Genomic DNA, 21,192 nt, shown 5'->3' with positions numbered 1-21,192 from the left:
TACAAATATTACAAAGAAGTTGGCAGAATCATTGTTATTTGCAAGGGATATGATTGTATACCTGGAAAATGCAAAAGAATCAACTATTAGAAATAGTAAGAAGCTTTAGGATGAGTGGTTGGTTACAAAGTTAATACATAAAACAATAATTTCCTCTATATACAAGTAAAATTAAGTGTAATGGGGAAAAATATCATATTGTAATATATTTCAGTTTACATACAAATATTTATATTAAGAAATCTAAAACATAAATAAGAAAAAAGAAATAGGATCTAAACAAAGAAAATTCAAGCCCATACCGAGCTGGCATGGAAGAGAGCTTACATAAGTAGAACAACTCTATAGGAACCTAAGATGTAAAGATGTCGATTCTCCCTAAGTAGTTCTATAAACCCAAAGCAATCTCAAAATACCAGTTTGAGATACGGTTTGGTTGTTTCATTTTTGTTTTCTTTCTTGTAGGGAAACAGAGGATAGTTTAAAGGTGACAGAATGATTCCAACATTCCCAATGAAGAATAAACAAATGACACTGTCCAGGAAAATAAATACCGAAAAAGAAGAAGAATGGGGGAGAATTAGCCTTATTAATTGTTAAAGAGGCTAAAACATAAGGCTGCAGTCATGAAAATGCATGAAACTGGTTCAGAAATGCACTAAAGGATCAACAGAAGAGTCTTGATACAAGTATATTTGACCATTTAGGTGGTATTTCAAATCTGCAAAGAAAGAAGGACTGCTTGGAAACAACATTGGAACCACTCACAGGTAACATGCAAACAAGACACCAGAAACCTCACTCACGCCTTATGCCAAAATATCCTGTGAATTACAGGTAAATATCAAAAGCAAAAAGGTATAAGCACTAGGAAAAAGCATACTCCTGTATATCTTAGCCTAGGTAAGAAATAAACACGGAAGACAGGAGAGCAAAGCTCCCGCATTTGAACCCCAAATAAAAAGAATAAAAAGTTTCTGTGGAGTAAAAACATCATAAGATCAAATGGCAAACTAGAGAAAATATCTGTAATATATGTGACAAGGTACCAATTTCCTTAATAAACAAATAAAAAACTCTTAGGAATTCCTAAGTACAGACCAAAAACTCACAAGAAAAGTAGCAAAAGATATAAATAATCAGTTTACAGTGGGGGGAGAAAAGCAACAAATGACTAATAGGCATGTATATTAAGAGGGTCAACCTTGTTCCTAACTAAGAAAAGCAAATTAAGAGATACTAGTTTTCCATCCATCAAAGATCCTGGCAATGATCCAAAATGATTTATAACCTCCAGTATTGGCAAGAATGTGGGGAGAGAGGAACTCTTATGCAATGCTGGCAGTGATATAAATTACTATAAACATTTTAGAGAGCAAACAGACAGTTCCTATCAAAATGTAAAATAACCACACTTTCTGACTCAGAGATTACACTTCTAGAAATGTATCTTACAAATATATTTACATAAGTAAAAAAATATATATATAAAAGAATGCTGCTTGCAACATTATTTATAATGGGGAAAAAACAGGAAACAATCTAAATGACGATCAATGGAAATGGCTGGTTTAATCGTGTTATGTTCTAATAATGAAACAGCAGGTAGTAAAAAATGAAATGCATTGGGTCTATGAGAAAGATAGCCACAACATTTTTAAAAGGCAAGTAGCAAAATAATAATATTTAGTATAATAGTACAGAATATCGTGAACCTACATACATGGTACATATTTAAATGGATTCATCTCTCTTTATATATTTCACGTACGTCTATACATGTGTGTGAAAGGGAACACGTAAAACTAAACAGGGCTATCTCTAAGGAAAAGGTTGAGAGAAGACGAGTGACTTTTAGTAAATGCTTTTATTTTTATTTTTATGACTATTACTTTTATAATTCATTATTCTTCAAATCATAGAGCAATCTAAACACATGTAAAAATCTATAGTTGGGGCTCAGCAAATGGCACTAATTATGAGTCGTGTTCTTCAGCCATTTCTCCCTAATGCCATTACATTGTCTCACAGCCAGCTCAGTGTAGACCTAACACGAGTGATGACCAACTTTTTGCTAAAGTCAGCTTGCAGTGGCTGTGTTCTCTGGCTAGAAGGGTAAAGATAAAGGATGAGTTGTCCTGAACCTAAAGCACAGAGAACTTGCCCCAAGAATTCTGAGTCCAGATGACACTATGCTAAAGCCCCTCATTCCAATCTTCATCTCCTCCATCCCCCCCATACCCCCCCGTGACAGTCAGCTCACAGTACTGTCACTTGGGACAGACTGCGGGTGGCATGCCACTGCAGGGCTAAGAATCCACTTTTTAAAGATTGGTTCATTTAATTAAAAGCACGGCAGGGTGCTGTGCACTAAGCAGGCAGCATGCATTTCGTTAAGAAAGGTCATCTTCCCTATCACGGTCTGTGGAAACAAGGCAGCATTCAGAGATAAGAATGGTCACAAGTTGATTTTATCCTTTTAAGGTGAGATTATGGCAAAGAATGAATGAGCAGCCACCTTCTAGCAGGGTGCTAGGGCTGGCTGGTGTAGTAGATTTAGCAGATGACAGATTTAGCAGATGACAATGTGTTTCTGAAAAGATCTTTTTGTCCCCTAAAAGGTATTCTAAGACCAATGAGAGAGGAGGGGAAAGGGAAGGGAGGGAAGTGCAGGAGAGAGGAAGGGAGGAAAGGAAGAAAGCAGAAAGGAGAGGTGGGGGGAACCTCACTACCAAGTGTTAGCATTTACTTTTTAATTATAAGATTTTTCTTTAATTGTGATAAGAAAGAAACCTAAGATTTCCAGTCATCAAAATAATTTTTGCTTTACAATGCATGGGATTTTCATATTCATTATGTTTTTTGAGATTTATTTTCTAAAAGGTATTTTAGGTTCTTAAGTTGTTTTTGACTTTATATAGCAAAGCTCATTTCATGTTAAAACATCCTTTTAATAAATAGTCCCAACATACTATTTGAATAGTCCCAATATACTATCGTGAAATCATAGCTTTTTCTAAGCATTTATAAGTGACAATAAGCCACGCTGGTCTGTTGGCACAGTATGTGCCTTCCTATTGGATTCTGAATATTCTAAACATCTAAGTCTGCTCACTTCACATACACATGCACATGCCACTGCAATAATTTTAAAGCCACAAACCCTACTGGTCTAAAACAACGCATCCAATTTCTGAAAGTGCCTAAGTTACTCCTGGTAAAATAAGGCCTACCATTGAATGGACTTAAAAGGGCAATATTTTCATGTTTGTGGTAGCGTTTTACTTTTACTGCTCCACAAATATTTATTAAGTGACTACTGCATGGCATGCATTGTTCTAGGCACAGGATAAACAGCAGTTAGAAACACAGACACTGTAATTTTGCATTTTAATAAAATCACTAACCCATATTAAACATTTACTGGGAGCCTGGTATTATTCTAAGCCCTTTATTTGTATTATGTCCTTTTGTCCTCCCAACAATCCCATGAGATAGGTTCTTTTATTATCCCACTTTACCAGCTAGGAGATCTAAGTACAGAGAAGTTAAGTTACTTGCCCAAGATTACAGAGCTGGTTTCTGGCAGAGCTGGGATTTGAATCCAGGCTGACTGGGCTTTGGGGCCCACCCTCCTAACCACTGTTACTGTATGGACAGGTGCATCTCTAAACTAAGGTAGGTACTTGTCCATAGAGAAAGGTGGGCACACAGTCAGCACTCAAAGATAAGCATGATCACAATCGTAGGTGTACACACCTTTACACATGTCTGTGCTCTCAGCTGAGCCATGAAAATTGGGAAGATTAATACCCAGCAGCAAGGAAACCTGCAGGTAGGTAATCCTGCCAGGGCAATCCCTGGTGCTAGCCAGTAAACAAAATTTAAAGGAGAAAAAGAAAATAAATGAACAGGAAGGCCATGAACAAACAAGCAAAAATTAAATGGTGACCCAATATAAAACCTCTAACAATATACTCAGACATTGAGATCCCTGATAAAGACTAAATAATATCTTCTGAGTATCTCCTGTCTTCTGATACCATCACAAACATGACCATGCTATATATAATTCTCGCAGCATCCTAGTAAGGCAAAGGCACCATCTAGATCTCTCTTTACAGATGCAAGGATGAAGCTGCTCAGAATCTCAGGCACAGCTGTCCAGGCGGCAGCTGGGTCAGCTTCGGTCCAAGCCACTGATGCAGCACATAATGCTCCGTGCTGCCACCGAACACAGGAAGCCACTCCCACCATCCAAGCTCTCCATCCCCACCCCACCTCGCCCTGGATCTACTTTGAAAGCTACATCCTGGATCTAGCTATTTTAGAAAGAGTACGAACACTTTCCAAACATCTGCAAGTATTCCAGGCTATTCATGAACTGTAACCCAGCAAAGGTTTTTTGTTTTGTTTTTTTTTTTGATGAGTGCTGTTTTCAGGGGCTGCAAAGGAGTTTCACAGACTGCTGACCCGGACAATCTGAGACCCACAGGTTAGGAAGCTCGAGGGAGGGAAGCTGAAATCTGTACAAATTTTTCAGAATCTTGGCTCCAGCCCAGTACGCTTGTCACTTCATGACTTGAGTCTTTCTGGAATTCTGGAGTTATTCTGGAATCATCTGAGGGCAGGTGCTCCCAGGAGAGAGAACAATTCCCACCACACAGGGCTGGTGACCTATCTGCCAGCACAAGCTTTTCCTTTTCAAAGCAATCTGCTTAGTAACCTAATATCTGAAGCCTGCTCATAATGAGTGAGTTCTCTTTGTATTTCTTTACGCTGATAATTTGAGTCATATTCCAAATAAGTCGCAAGAAATCTGAGTATGAGGCAGAAAATTTTACAAACTTGTACCGAGGCAGAGTTGGAGCAGAGGGTCTTTGCTTTAAAAACTCTCCCCCGTAGGTGAACACGGCTCCCCTACTTTGTAAGATTCTAACCAAGAAGGGCAGCGTCACCCCATAGCAGGGAAAAGGCCCACTTGGAAAGTGGCTTCCTCACTTGCATGGTTTTCTGCTGTGTATGTGTGAGGGTGTCGCTTTCCTTTAAAGTTTCAATTACAAACTTGTCTTTATAATAACTTCTTTGCAGCACAAGGCGCGACTTCTCCCTTCTCTAAGTGCACGTTCAGTCTTTGATGCCTGAAATAAAGCAGGCTCCATAGCAAATCATACATGAAGTTACTTCCCCCTGGTGGCGACTGCTGGTCTGTGAACAGCATCAGTCTAGGGCTCAGCACACAGTTCTGTCTCTGTCCCGTCCTCAAACCGGAGCAGCTCTTGGGCAGCCCCCTAACAGCAGCCTGGGGATTGCCTTCCCCGTGTACTGTTACCACCCACCTCCGATCTACTGGCTTCCACTCTAGACGTCCTCCTTGTTTGGACGAGGATGGGACAGGGGAGGAAATTATTTGACACATGATTGAATGAGTCATGTAGAAACCAGAGGGCTGGTGGGAAGGACCCCAGGCGCTGGGGTCATTTGAACCATCTCTGACACACGGGGGCATCTCAGATCAGTCCTATGTGAACTGCTGAGATCAATTAAAGGTACAGGGTTTGAATGGCTGAAACTTACCTCCTCCGGCCACAAGCCTCCCACTCACCAATGCAGGACACGGGTGGGATGGCAGAGAAGCTGGGTGGGAGGGAATCACAGTGGATAAATGCTTTTTGGGCAAATTCCTACTTGGAAAAGTCCGATTTAACCAGTGGGGGCGTGCGAAACAAGGGGCAAACGGGCGGTGTCCCACTGACAGAAGAGAACAAGGCCAAAAATGACCTCACAGAAACTACCTGACTCAACCTGCCCAACTCACAGATGAAGTAACTGAGGTCTGGAAAGGTTGGATAATTTGCCCAAGGACATACAGCTAATTATCGCTCAACTAAGCCTTTTAGTTATATTTACATTGATATTAAACGATACCAAAAAAGTTAATTTTGGGTCTTCCCTGCTAGACTGTGAATTTCCATAAAGGTAGAGATGGTGTCTGTCATTTGCCAAGGATGGTCTGGGGCTGTGCCCTCCTCACACTGGGGAGGCCAACTGCCAATCTGGGGTCCTCAGCTGGTCTTGCAAATAGCACAGTGCTCAGAGCACAGCTGGCACCCAATAAATATTTGTTGAATAGATGAATGAATGAAGTGAATGAATGAGTGAAGTGATGGAGCCAGGATTCAAAGCCAGATCTACTTGGCTCCAGTGTCCAGCCACTGCCTTCCACCAGCACATCTGGGCTGCCACTGTGTCTATGATACCAGATATTCATTGGATATGAATACACGACTGGAAGAATAATGAAGAGTTGTAACTTGGGTGAACCTCGGTTTCCTGTGGATAAAAATACTTTCTCCAAAGAGCTGTCCTAGGATTTAAATGAGATATGAAAGGTATGTGAAAAATTCATGTGCATTAATGCCGCACTGTACAATGACAGGTAGCACAGGCTTTGGAGCTAGCTGAAACTGGTTTTGAATCTTGGGACCAACACTTACTAGCTGTGTGGCCTGGGATGGGTTATTTGGCTTCAGATTCCTATTTCATAGATTCTGGTAAGGGTAAAATGATATGCATTACACAAATAGGGTACTTACGATACAAAATAAGGCACTTCATGTTAATGAATAGAAGCTATTTTATTATTTTTAAAATAAAGCACAAAGATTCACAAAAAAATATGAAGGTGATTATTATAGACTGAATGCTTGTGTCCACCCCAAATTCAAACGCTGAAGCCTGAACCACCCTCCTACACACTGTGGCTTTATTTGAAGATGGGGCCTCTCAGGAAGTAATCAGGTTAAACGAGGCTATAAGGGTGGGGCCCTAACCCAACGGGATTAGCGTCCTTGCAAGAAGAGAGACCTGAAAGCTGTCTCCACACTAAGGAGAAAGGCGAGGGGCGTGGCCAGCAGCCTGCAAGCGGCGAAGGCAGCGTCACCAGGACCTGACCCCGCTGCCACCCTGACCCCAGACTCCAGGACTGCGAGGAGATAAATTTCCCTTGCTTCAGCCACCTAGTCTCTGGTATTTTGTTATCGCAGCCTGAGCAGATTAACACAGTGGTAAAGCGAGACGAGCTATTGTTACGCCGAGGGGGGAAAAAATCCAAAATTAGCTTTCTGAATTAAATAACATTTTTTGTCTTTTGATTTTGAATCCAGGCCAACCTCAAGTACTTCTCTCGATGGTGTTAATTATGATTGCACGTGGGAATTTCAGACCGCACCTGCTGAAAATAGCAATGAAAGGAAAAGTACTGGGCCTTTCTAAGATGTTACACAAAAGGCTTAGTTTCCCAAGCTCTTCCTTCAGAAATGCAGTGGGTAAACAGCTTCTGACACTTCGAAAACTTCATAACCTGGCCATAATCCTATCAATGGGCTGTTTTATGTTAACATGTGGAGGCAAAAACTGGATTCTTTTATGGAGTCGAAGCTAAAGTGAAAAAAAAAAAATCAGATTAGGAAAAAAATCTTAATGAACATTTCTGAACATTTAACTGCTCCAGAGAAGTCCAAAAAGTTTACAAAAGAAAAAAGTATATGCTAATAAATACCTAACTGTGGTAGGCAGCCTGTAAGGTGGGCCTTGGGCATCCACACCTCCTGGTATTCACGCCCCTGTGCCATGCCCTGCCCTTGAGTGTGATCTGCACTTATTGACTTGCTTCCAACGAATAGAACACAGCAAAAGTGATGGGTTATCACTTCAAGACTAGGTTACAAAAAGACTGTGGATCCCACCCCGTCTTGCTTGCTCGGAGGGCAGCCAGCCGCCACGCTGTGTGCCACCCTGTGGAGAGGCCACGTGACAAGGACTGAGGAAGGCCCCCAGCCAACAGCCACCAAAGCATTGAGGTTCTCAGTCCCACAGACCACAAGAAATCCAATCCTGCCACAGCCACGTGAGTGAGCCTGGCAGCGGATACGTCTGCCTCAGTCCAGCCTTCAGATGAGACCACAGCTGACGCTTTCTTGCAGCCGTGGGGGAAACTTTCAGGCAGAGGCACGAGGCCGAAGAGGCCCCCAGATTGCTGACCCACAGAAACTGTGAGATAATAAACATGTATTGTTTCGAGGCACTAAGTGTTGGGTTAGTTACCCTAACCTATCTTGTATGTTTACTGTGACCCAATCACTTTGACAGGTATTTTATGAGCATCATAAGGTGTAAGTGCTATTAACAGCCCCATTTCACAGGCAGAGAAACTAAGGCACAGGCCAGGTAAAAAGCTTCCCAATAACACAGCGTAAGTGGCAAAGGTATGCTTGAGACCCACACTCTTAACCACCCTGCACTGCCTCTTCATGTACAGACCCCATGGGGAACATGGGTATATGAAACCCAATTCAATCTTTGAAGGGGGAAATAAATAAAAACATCCTACCCCAACTAAATCAAATATAGTAAAAGATTTCTACAATGATTGAAATTTACACAACGTAAGGCCAATCAATCCTTTCCTCAATATCAAAGTTTTCGTTAAGGAGCATTCTCCTGATGTTGTATTTTGAAAATGTTTCTGTTTTTCCCAAGAAGGGCAGAAGAGCCATTTTTCCTTTCTATTGCGATGGTATGGCCCCTCAGTGCTCAGAGAACACAGCACAGTCATCAGCCGTCTCACTGAATGTCAGCATCCCCCTGTTTTGATGGTGATTAGTATTTACAAAGGAAAAAATTCCCTCTCACAACTGAACTGTATTTCAAATGACTGGCACTCCCCCACAGCCCTCAAAATGAGTCCTAATGATTCTGCATACAAAATTCACAGTGAGGGGTCTATCCACCACGCACACTGATGTATGCACAATTATCACTATTGTAACAGGAATGGCGCATTCACACACCTGGGTGAACAGGTCTCCCAGTGACATGCACAAAAAAGAGTAGATCAAATGTTTTTTCAAAAGGAAAGAAACAAAGACGGAGAATATAGCCTGAAATATGAACACTGGAACCAACAGCCTCTGCTCTAGCACAAAGCCTATTTTTTTTTTTGTTCCCTTATGTAATTGTCCTGAGGCTTGAAAAGTCTGTAGTTGCAGGCAGGAACGCTTAAAGCTATTGCAGCGGAAGATAAAATGCTTTGAGCAATGTATGGTGGTGGCAGATCGAGCTGAAAAGGAACCAAACACTTGTCAGGGAGCAGGGCGAGCGGTGAGGGAGGTGTTAAAATAACCTATGGGCGTGAAAAACATTTATTTAAAAGTCAGAAATTCTAAAATTAGAGAAATAGTGAATAACTTCTCAAATAAACTCTGAACATATGTCATAAGCAGAATTTTTTTTTAACATACAGCATTCTGAACATTCCCAAATAAATTAAACCATACCATACTGGAGAGATCATTTAAGGGAAAATTTGATTCATAATTTAAGTCTGAAAAACCACATGCCTCACCCTCACACTAGGGTGAAAAGTGAAAATGGCCTAAAACTGCCTGGATTTTCCAGTGGAATAGAACCCAACTGTTACTCTCCTGCTAGGATGTCACATTTCACAATATGCTACGACAGACTGACTTAGAATGGGAACAGGCAGAAATGCAGCCAAGTATATACAACCTTAGGAGCGGAAACTATGTATTAATACATCAGCTGTGCCACTTTAGGTCTTGAAAACATTTCAATCATCAAATTACTGTTGAATGATGTCTTGTCTACCAAAAAACCAGTTTGGGAAGCTAAGGCCATGATCTGTCCGTTGGGTGGGGAGCGAGCAGCCCCAGGTTGAAGCAAAATGCTCTGATCTCATGTGTCCGGCTGACGGCCAGTACGCCTGCTTTCAGCCTACAAGGTCAAACAACACTCGAGGAGAAGGAAGCCTCCAGACCGAGAGCCTGACTCCCATTTCAAACTCGAAGAAATGACGGCACAGCAAGGTAAGTTACCTGGCTAGAACGGGAACCCGATTATCAATTTTTCAGTTATCTTTCAGGCTATTACGATGTCCCTGGTCCGGCAAAACCCCTTCCAGCTAGGACGGTGGTTCTCAGTCTCAAATAACAATTAGAATCACCTGGGGAGGTTTCCGGACGATTCCCAGCTCCTGAGATTGGAATCGGGCTGGAGTGGCAGGGGCACGGGAATTTTTCAAAGATCACTTTGAAAGATTCTAATGTATGACTAAGGTTGGAAGCAATGCTCAGCACTCCACTGATATGAAGAATTGAAGGATGTCGCTTAAACTCCTTTGATGCTGATCAGAACATTTTGTTATTAAAAGAAATTCATGAAAGCATCTATCACAAATCTTAAGTGAACTTTTTTAAAAAAAAAAAGAAAAGTGAGTTTATTCACTAGAAGAGAGGAAATTTTTCTAGGATTTTGACTTAGCCTTCGAGCAAAGCTCCATCAATCAAATATACATTCATGTTTCAGACAACTGAAAAAGGAGTTTTAGCTTCCAATACTATAAACAACTATATTTACTGCTTGGAAACTAACAGAATACTATTTGGGAACTCCTAAATTCTTGGTTAGCTTGGTGATGACTGAATAAACTCTTATTCTAGGGAACCAACAAACCATTGCCAGCAGTCCAAAGCACATGTAATTACTGGTTCGAAGCACTACTTTGCTTTTCTAAGAAAAGAAAAAAGGCTCACAAAAACAGTACTGTAAGGAAATATGTCAAGCAAGTATTTGTGCAAACAGAAAATAATATTATTTTAATAAAAGTTTTCATTCACTTATAACAAACAGCATGAATCTCTCTAATATTATTTTAAATTAATGACGATACAGTTTATTTTTTAGATAAACATTTAATTAAGATATTCATTATAAATTCTTTACAATATTGATGCTGATCCAGCTAACAAACACAAATCTTACATATCAGACCAAGCTGTTCTAGTTACAAAACAGCTTCCAATGTCAATTCTCAAAAGAATGAGTGGTTCAGGTAAATTTCTTTCTTTCCTTTAAGACTAAGGTTACAGAATCATGTGAACATAAGTAAAGAAGTTTGACCTGGTCTTTTCTCTCCCAGGGGTCCCTCCAACAGATTGCCTGAGGAGAAGGGATGGCCAGACCACAGGGGCTTTTGTCAGAACTGCAGTTAATGATCTGTCTAGTCAAGGTGGATACTACTAACCTACAGTAGACTCCCATTTTCATTATATCACCCAAAGGTGACACACCAGACTTCATATTAAGGCTGTTAGGTTGAAACCTCAGAAGGCACATCCTCCTACCCGGAGGGATGGCTTTGCTAAATGAGGAATGATCTACTGGCTGGAAGGCTTACCAACGGCCTGATGTGGTTTTAGCTCTCGTGTTGCCTATCGCACGGAGCTATTTGCCTTCGGGGACTGGGACTCGCTTAGCCCAGGTGGTTTTGGGGTGTTCACCTATTGCACATTTTACAGGACCCCAGGAATGGGTAGCTCGTGCACAATCCCTGCCCCACCCCCATTCTGAAGCTCCTTATCCTCCACACAGAGAGGAGGTGAGTCTGTCCATTTCTCCACCTCCAACACCACTGTCCTAGTCCCATCGCCTCCCCACCTCCCCTGGACGGTAGCAATTGCCGCCCAGCTGGTCTCCCGGCTTCCTCTCCAGCCCACCCACCTTCTCTCCGTACGCCATTCTCCAGCCCCCAGGCCCTCCTTGGGAACATTCCTATATTCCCTGACTGCTCATCCCACCTAACACCCCCCGCCCCCCCACCCCCAGTCAACACTTGCCTGGCCAACTCTTTGGTGCCCTTTAAATAAACTGAGTCCACCCGCATTGGAACTCTTGCATCTGCTTTCTCTCTGGATGCCGGCCACACAAACCTCTCCCCAAGGAGCTTCCTCCTGCCGGCCCAGCCCAGGCTGTGCAGAAGCCTTCCCAGGCCACTCCACCTAAAGTGGCTCCACGCTGACTCCTCTCATCCACACAGTCCCCAGATCCCTCTCTGGGCCCTGGGAGGCTGACTCTACCTATGGACTCCACGGCTTGAGCTCCCCTGCCTCCTCCCTGCTGCCAGCTGAGCTCTGCCAATGAGACCAGAGGCCTGGGTCTTTCTCCCTGCACCTTCTCCAGGGCCTAATATCTCAAGTCCGTACCTACAAGTCTACGGCTTCCCCAGGCATCTCCTCTCATAGGGTCCCTGCCACATGACTTCCTCTCCCAGCTCCAGCTTTTGGCTGTTGCCCAAGGCTGCAGGCCTGGACATCCCTTGTTGATTCCCTTCCACCTGCCCCAAGTCACCAGCTCTTCAACAAGACCTCTGGAATCCCATAGTGTCTGTCCCTGTTGGGAACTGACCGCTCCCACCCAGCCCCCTCCCTGTCACTCTCTATTATCCTGTGTTATTCTCTCCATTACATTTATCATGATCTGAAATGACCTCGTTCACTTGATTTTTCCTATTTTCTATCTCCTCCTCAACCATTAGAACCTAAGCTCCTTAGAAGCAGGGAGCTTGTTATGTTCACCACTCTATCCTCTGGGCCTAAAATAGTGCCTGGAACATAGTAAACATTCAATCAATAGCAAAGAAAGAAAGAATGAATGAATGAATGAATGAACCAGGGCCAGCCCACTGTCTCTGCTCCAAATATCACCTTATCAGTAAGACCTTCCAGGGCCACTGATGTAAGAGATAGCAATCTTCCTCCCCTCCCAGATCTGCACAGTCCCTCCCACAGCCCTCCAAGTCTTACTTCTTCCTACAGCCCAACACCTTTCGATGTATTTGATATTTGTTTATTGTTTTTCCCCCCAACAAAAATGTCAGCCCTGAAGGCAGGAATGCTATTTTATTCACTGATGTAGCTTCAGAGCCTGGACCAAGGCCTGGCCCATAGTAGAGTCTCTAAACATTTGTTAAAATGAATAGCCAGCAAAACAGGCAAATTTTCATACAACACAATTTCGGGATTGTCCCCAACACTGAAAGAACTCAAAACTATGAATTGCTAGATACCCAAGCAAGTAAGTGTAGTTTTACATGACTTGACCTTGCTCCAGCAGAAAGATAGACTAGGACCCTTGGAAAATGGTCTGAAATGCTGGCTAGCATTTAGCCCACATGGAGAAGAAAACGTTTTAGAGTAAGAGCAGTAAGGCCTAAGTTCCTGACAATTGTTGCTCTAGAAAGCATGCCCGGAAGCTTACCTAAAGATGTAGTCATTGTAATTCCTTTCTGAAAGTAAATGGGTATATACATTATATATAAATGAGACTGAAGCACACCATGCTATGTTCCACAATGGTGTTCAATTGGCAGCAGCCTCCAACTGCAGTTCTTTGACAGTCTAAGTAGACCCAGAGCCAAGCACTGAAAGCATTGCTTTTTTTTTTTTTTTGACAGCTGCTCTCCTAATGGGGCATCTCTCAAAAACAGGTTTCATTCTGCAACGCCTACATTGTCCAAATTTTATTCTGCACGGTAATTACAGATCTGAAATAAATTCCTCCTCCCCACCACCATCATTGATTACTCATACCTGCCCCCTCACCCTCCAAAAGTGTCTAAATTGTGTGGATTTGGGACGAAAAAAAATTATACATACTGAGTGTATGTCATGTCCGATGGGCAGCATGCCACACCTTTCAAGGGAGCAAGATTCCTGACTAAACACCCCAAAGGCCTACAAGACGGTCCCCTTCCCCCAACACCATTCCACCAAAACTGGCCAACCGCAGGCTAATGAGCAACCACAGATCCTCACCCAAACATTGGCTTTTCTTCCAGGAGTGCAGATTGAGAATGCAGAACCGTCGCCCTGTTTGTGAACAGTGAGTCACGTCGCCGCTCACCGTCTGTGTCCTCGTCCCTACGAACGAGGCGACCCCTCCTCCGGCGGGTAAAAGCGGGGCGACGGCGACCGCCCAGGGGGATGGTCCGAGCTCCCCGGCCGCTCCGGTGCTAATTCCTCCCCGCGGGTCCGCTGCTCCGTCGCCCCCGCCCGAGGGACACGGGGCAGGGCGTCGCTGGGAGCGGTTACGAGCCCTGCCCAACGCGGGCCGGACACCGTCGCGGGCGCTCCGCGGAGGTGCCGGGGACACGGGACCGCGGGGACGTGCCAGCGCTCGGCTGCGCGGCCGAGGCCGGGGTCGCGGCGTCCCCAGCCGTCGCCGCCTCGCCCCCCGCCACGCCTGCCGCCGACCCGGCGCTGCCCCGCGCCTCCTGCGGGCAACAAGTGTCCGCCCTCCGCCCGACGGCCGCCCGCCCGCCCGCCGGCCCTCACCCGGCACAGGCCGTCCACGAACACGCGCGGGTCCAGGTGGCAGGCGATGGTGGCGCTGGGCAGGTCCTGCAGGTCCACCTCCTCCATCTCGCAGTCGATGAAGCTCCAGTCGCCGCCGCCCTCGTCCGCCTCTGCCGCCCCCGAGAGCGGCATGAAGGGCCGCAGCGTCACCCCGGGCCGCGCCGGCGCCCCGGCCGCCTCCGCCGCCGCCCCGAGCCGGGGCCCGGCCCCGCCGTCCTCCATCCCCGCGCTCGCGCCCGCGCGTCCCCGTGCGCCCCCGCCGGCTGCGCCGGGACCGCGCGCCCGAGCCTCCCGCTCCCCAGCCCGCGCCGCGGCCGCCGGCTCCGCGGTTAACCTCCTCGCGATCGCGCGGCGGCCGGCGGCGGGCGCTCCCACCGCTCCCCGCGACCCGGCCTCCGAGCGCCGCGCTCGCCCGCCTCCGCTCCGCGAGGGCGGGGCAGAAACCACGCTCGGCCGCCCGCCCGCCCAGCCCCGGGGGCCCACCACCCGCGCTTCTAGCGGTGGTCCCTTTAAGGCCGGCCCTCGTTGGGTGATTGCACCCCGCCCTTCCAGGAGAAAAGGCCAATAAAGAAACAGGATTCTCTTCACGTGATCCTCCCTCTGCCGCCCGAAGTCCGAAGCCTTAGAGCGGCCATGTTGTGTAGGGGCAGAGTCTTCTTAAGCCTGTTCCGCTTTTCTGACAGCTGGTGCCATCTGAAGGGCGACGGGCAGGGTCGTGGGCCATTGGACCTTTGGGATTATAACTGGAGAGGCAGAGCTTTTGTGGTTCCCATGAGGTGACGTTTTGAGGCACATGGGCCAACTCTGGGGGATTTAAGCGAGATCTGGTCCTGGCTGTGGCTCTGTGGCCACTGGCACACGGTTAGATGCTTACCGTATATTATGAGATACAGTCGCAAATAAGAATTGAACTAGTCCATGATGGCAATACCTTACTTTTATATTTTATCTTATTAGTCATTATGCCATTGTCCGAAATTCATATAAAGAAGTAATATTTTGAATTACCACCACGTATTATGTACAGTAGGAGATAACAAAAGAAGTAAGACATTGGTCTTTTCCTTTGGGGAATTTATAGAGGGAAAACAGAGGACTTCAAATGAACAGATCTCTCTCTCTCTTCCTGCAAAATAGAATTACTTCTTTGTGAAGGTCAGTATGATACAGTGAAAACTTAGGTCTGAATTTCAGCTGTGCTACTAATTACTTGGACAAATAAATTCAGGTGAATAACCTGAATTTCGGTTCCTCATCTTAAAAACAAGATCATATCTGGTTAGAATTAAGTAAGTACTTAATAATGATAGCTCTGTTTATGTGATAGGTTCTTTGGAGGTTGTGAAATTAGACTTGTATTTTCTCCTAAAGTAGATTTACCCTCTAGTTTGGAAGTGCAATTAATGATAACAAAAATTATATCCAACTAATAGCTGAGATTTATTGAGAACTTTCCATGTGCAAGGTTCTATGGTTGTTATTATGACAATCTGAGAGCAGTTTGTGCCTTTAAGGAGCTTAAATCCAGGAGGAGGAGTAATATCTCTGCAGAGATAACTCATAAAATACAATGTGATGTGAGAATGTGGAGAAATTGGAACCATAGTACATTGCTGGTGGGAATGTAAAGTGGTGCAGCCACTTTGGAAAACAATTTGGCAGTTCCTCAAAAAGTTCAATGTAAAGTTACCACATGACCCACTAATTCTTCTTCAAGAAAAATGAAAACATACATCCACACAAAAATCTGTACACATAGCATCATATTCATAAGAGCAAAAAAATTAAAACAGCCCAAGTATTCATCAGCTTATGAATGGATAAACCATATATATACATATATATATATCCAGTGGAATATTATTCAGCCATGAAAAGGATGAAGTGCTTATACGTGCCACGACATGGATGAACTTTGAAAATTTGCTAAGTGAAAGAAGGCAGTCAGTCACAAAAGGCCACATATTATTCCATTTACCTGAAATGTCCAGAATAGGCAAATCTATAGAGACAGAAAGTAGACTAGTGGTTGCTAGAGTCTGTGAAAGGAAGGAGTGGGGAGTGACTGCTAGACAGTACAGGGTTCCTTTTTGGGGTGAAGAAAGTGTTCAAAAATTAATTGTAATGATGCTTGCAAAACTTTTTGAATCTACTAGAAATCATTAAATTTTACTTTAAAGGATGAATTTTAATGGCATGCGAATTATATCTCAATAAGGTTGGTATTTTTTAAAAAGGCCAAGAGACATTGGATGAAATGCAGCAAGTAGATGACACTGCAGAGTTGCAAGCTCTCTGTAAACTCAGCCAGGCATTCTGAAAAGGGTAACAAAGGCATGAGGCACCAGTTTTGGAAAAACAATGGCCAGCCAACCCGTTGCTGGGTGGGTCTGTGTTGTTCTGAGTTCTTTCTTTCATTGCCGGCTTACTGTAAGCCGCTTACGGCATGGCACGCAAAGTGGGCCTGATGGACACATCGTTTGAGGGAAAGGAAAGCACTAGCAAAACAGAAACCCGAAATGCAGGCAGAGCAAACCCTCACAGCTGGTTTTTCTCCACTGTGTTAAGAGAGGAGCGGTGAAGACAAAAAGTTACCTGTCATTGACTTTGGAACGGAGCTGGTCATTACTCAGACACAAGCCAAGTCAAATATTCCCTTCATGTCTGCAGGCTCCTTCTCTCCCTTCTCCGTGTCCCCCAGGCAGCCAAGTGGGTGACATTTCTCAGTTCACCAACCAGACCTCTGACTTATCTGTTTGACCCCTATAGTAATACTGGTCTCTTCTGCGTAGCTCTTAAATGGTTAATAGGTGTACTCGTAAGCTAGCTCACATCATCCTCACCAGCAGGTGTTATTACTGCAGAATCTTAGAACTGAGGCTCCTAGAGATTGAATGACAAGCAAACAAGCAGCAAGTGGCAAAGCAGGACCCAACTGGGATCTCGTTCCAGCACTGCCTCTACCCCATGGGGCTGCAGGAAACAGGAACATGGGGAGGAACCAAAGAAATGTGGTGGCAAAAAGTACAGAGGAGGGAAGATAAGGCAGAGGAAAAGGAGAGGAAGGGACAAGAAGGGGAAAGAGAGAGGTAAGGAGATTGAGAACAGAAGGTGAGAGATGCGTGAGGTTCAAAGCGAGGAGCAGAGATGCTGGTCCTAAGGGGAGCTGGGCCCCTACAGCACAGCCGTGCACGCTCTGAGCCGGGCCAGCTCTGGGCATGGTGCTTGGGAGATAGAGAACTCTCAAAATATCAGAGCAAAATGGCAGAAAGCTCTCCATAAATGGCATTACCATCATGCCGCCCACAACAGGGCGCCCAGGACTCTTGCCGTATTGCAGGTGACATATTCAGTAATACAATGCCACATTCCTCTTGCCACTTAGAAAATAAAATTGTGTTGTAATTGCCCCTTCGTCATGCCTTCTGAGTTTAAGAAAAGCTGACTGCTCTGTCTTGTGCTGTCACTGACACTGATAACACCATCAACGGCCTCTTCCCAGGAGGAAAATGCAAGAGAATCTGTGAGCTGCCAACACCACAGGCAGAAACTAAGCAAAACATACTCCTTGAGTAGATCACAGACATTTCTAAGGGTGAAATCAACTAAACTTGGGGGCAGTCTTTTAAAAGGCTGTGCCACCGTAAAACAGGTACAAATTCCTCAGGCATCCCTCGGGGATTGTTGACAACGGTGTCTCTCTTACCCGCTGTGGCAACAGAACCTAAGCGCTAGTCCTGTTTCCTGCTTTGACATCTACTAGAGAGCCTTCCCTTCTCATTGGCTTAAAGGAGCTGATTTGATCCAGATCCTTAGATACCCAAAAGGGAGAGGAACCAAAATAGGTAAACACACACACACACACACACACACACACACACACACACACACACACACACACACACCCAGCAATTCTTTAAAAAAAATGAGGTAGGGACACATATTTTAATTTCTATATCTTGCTACCTCCCATTCATTTCCTCTCCTTACACGTCCTTCATGTCAGCCATTGCAATTTCCAAATATAAAAGGAGAAGAGGTGCTCAGAAAGCCACGTTTGGTTATTTTTGTTCTTAGCACCTGTCTCTTACATCAATTGCAGCCCAGTCATGCAAATGTGCCTGTGGGTAAACCACTAGCCTATTCATTTGCCAGGTGGGAAAGTTTGACTCTAGGATACTTTCAATTACTTCCTATTTTGTTTGGAAATTGAAGGGGGCTGCGTGCAGTAGGCACTTGCTGAAAGCTTATTAACTGAACCAAAGGCATTTCTGCACATTCTGAGAAATTATAGACATTTAAAAATTTTATTTAAGGTAGAAGGCAAATTGCTGACTTTCTGCGTGTTTGCTTTCACAAAGCGTGAACAGTTCCAAAGGCTGCTCAAATGAATAAACCCCTTAAACAATTCAATCAAAAGTTTCTATTTTGTTACCACCTATAAAAATGAATGAAAATATCATGTATGTTGTTGTTCTTGTTTTGTTTGTTTGTTTTAGAGAAAGGAACCTTTTTTCCCTACTCAAAGTTCATTTTTAAAACAAACTCTTAAAAATTCCTGCTATTTTTGATGGTCGCCTTATACTCTTTAATTCAGAAAACCAATTCTAGATTTGGTTTTGGGGAAAATATTGGAATTTGGTTACTTTGCCCTTCCAAGTTTGGAAAAGAAGTTCACTGAGTTTGACATTCCTCTAAGTTCCCTTTTAAGTGTATTGATACTCGTGTGACTTTTATGTGAGTTCGGATTCTTCTCATTGTAAGTAACCAAAACCTCTGAAACCAGTTTAAATAGGAAATAATTTAAACTAATTTTAAATGTAGGACATCTCATGGAAGCCAAAGGCAGGAGTACAGCCTGGCCTTGGGGAGGGCCTGGGAGCTGGACCGTGATTTTGTCCAGAAGCCAGGCTATGTTTTGGGGCCATCTCAAGGCTATCAGAAGTAGGGACTGGGCACATAAGCATACTGGTGTCCACTCCTGAAAGTTAGGTACCCATGCATTTTCAGTGAGCTTTTATTGTTCAAAACGTGATTATTCCAACAGGAGAGATTTCCTTTAAAGGGTTGGGGTAGGATGGCCTTAGTACTTCTTCTCCCTGGGTCCCTCCTCAGGGATTGTTTGTCACTGCTGTGATGGGTTCCTCCTTTGATTCTACACTATAGCCTAGGAGCTACATCTTAGCTGCTAATAACATCTAACAGCGCCTGGTGTGTTGAGTAATGACAACTTAGTGCTGTCTACTCGGCAGGAGGACGGCCGAAGTGAGAGCAGTCATTCTGACTTTGACTTGGGGGACTCCTACTCTCATTGGGATGCTGTGTGCAAGGCAGTGCCTAAATGCTGGAGCTATAACAATGCCCAAAACAGACAAAAATCTCTGCCATCACGGAGTGTACTTTCTAGTGGTGGTCATGAGGTGGAGGGGAGACCTGGACAATAAATAAAATACAACACGTAGATGTTGATGTTATGTATGGTGATAAGTATTAAGGAACAAAAAATAAAGCAAAGGAGAGGGATTAGAAATGCAGGGGTGGGGTGGGGGAGCAGATTTCAGCTAGGGCAACCAGGGAAGACCATGGGGAAAGGAGAGAGTGCCATGCCTACTTCTAGAAAGAGCATCCTGGCAGAGGAGCAAGTGCAAAGGCCCTGGGGCAGCAGCTGCTGAGCCTGTTGAAGGGATACTACAGGGGCTGTGATGCTTTCTTCTGGGGCTGGGCGAGTGGCCAAGGCAGTGAATAGTGTTGAGGTCAGAGACGTGATAGGGTCGGAGTATATAGGGCTTCATAGGGCACAGCAAGGACTTTGGGCTTCACCCTCATCGGGACAGGGAGTCAGTGGAGGGTTTGAGCAGAAAGTAACTGACGTGATCAAACTTTCTCAGGACTGTCGGGGAGACCCCCTCAGGAGCTGTGTGGGCAGTGCCCCGCGTGGGGACTAGGGTGGAAGTCAGAGACCGGTCAGGAGGCTGTTGCCATAATCCAAGTGAGAAATGGTGGGAACTTGGGTTGGGATGGAAGACCCGAGGTGGTAAGGAAGCGGTAAGGTTCTTTCTATATTTTGAAGGCTCAGCCGACAGGATTTCCTTGGTGTATGAGCTTCCTGTGAACGCTGCAATGCATTCCTGAACACTTAGCTGCTAAAACAACACAGATGTGTAGTCCCAGAAGGCAGAAGTCAGAATGGGTCAGCTGAGCTGGGTCCCTTTGGAGACTCTGAGGAGAGACCCTTCCCTTGCCTTTGTTCAGGGTCTAGCGGCTACCACATGGCTTGGCTCACAGTCACATGTCACCGATCGGCCTCTGCTTCCATCGTCACAGCTCCCCTGACTCTGGCCCTCCTGCCTGCCCTGCTGAGGACCCTTGTGATTATTACGCTGGGCCCACCTGGATGACCCAGGACCATCTCCCGGTCTCCAGAGCCTTAATCCAATCCCCTCTGCAACGCCCCTTTTGCCGTACGTGGAAGGCATCATATTCATAGGTTCTGGGGTGAGGATGTGGACATCTCTGGGGGGACGATTACTCTCTCTGCCATACTTAGAGAAAAAGAGATGTCGAGGCTGACTCTGAGGCTTTGGCCTGAGTGGCTATGAGGAAGGAGCTCACCTGGGTACGGTGGACTGCAAGAGGAGCAAGTTGGGGCAGCTGTCATTAGCTCACCTTGAGGCCATTCAGGCTAGAGAGACCCCTTACAGGTACAAGTGGCATTGTCATCGACGTCGCTGGCTAGAGGGTCTGGAGTTCAGAGAAGTCTGGAGTCAGATATGTGGGAGATTCGGTGCTAGATGGCATCTGAAGCCACCAGGCCATTGAGATTTCTAGGGAGTGAGTGTGGCTGTAGATGAGGAGAGTGGCGGTCTGAACGGGAGGCACAGTGGCGCTCAGACATCAGTCAGCAGGGCCTCCTGGGAGGGAGGGCAGAGAACCACCAGGTCGGGGGGCATCCTGCAAGCCAAGGCCAGAAAGGGCTTCC

General features: G+C 45.1%; 1 protein-coding gene across 2 annotated transcripts in view; it reads right to left on the bottom strand.

The window, feature by feature from the left end:
* Nucleotides 1–14,545, bottom strand: part of RCAN1 (regulator of calcineurin 1) — an 80,816-nt gene extending 66,271 nt beyond the window's left edge. Inside the window, exon 1 of one of the 2 annotated variants that reach the window (XM_020284703.2) lies at nt 14,193–14,545. In XM_020284703.2, coding sequence (XP_020140292.2) covers nt 14,193–14,435 — 243 coding nt within the window. In that variant the 5' untranslated portion in view covers nt 14,436–14,545. Of the gene's footprint in view, nt 1–13,673; nt 13,843–14,192 lie in introns of those variants that run through there. The other variant, XM_020284705.2, reaches the window with a different exon arrangement.
* Nucleotides 14,546–21,192: the final 6,647 nt, after the last annotated feature.

Source organism: Microcebus murinus, chromosome 1 (genome assembly GCF_040939455.1).
Source record: "Microcebus murinus isolate Inina chromosome 1, M.murinus_Inina_mat1.0, whole genome shotgun sequence".
Classification (NCBI taxonomy): Eukaryota; Metazoa; Chordata; class Mammalia; order Primates; family Cheirogaleidae; genus Microcebus; species Microcebus murinus.
Note: the sequence above shows the minus strand (reverse complement) of the source record. Positions and strands in the feature narration are given on the sequence as shown.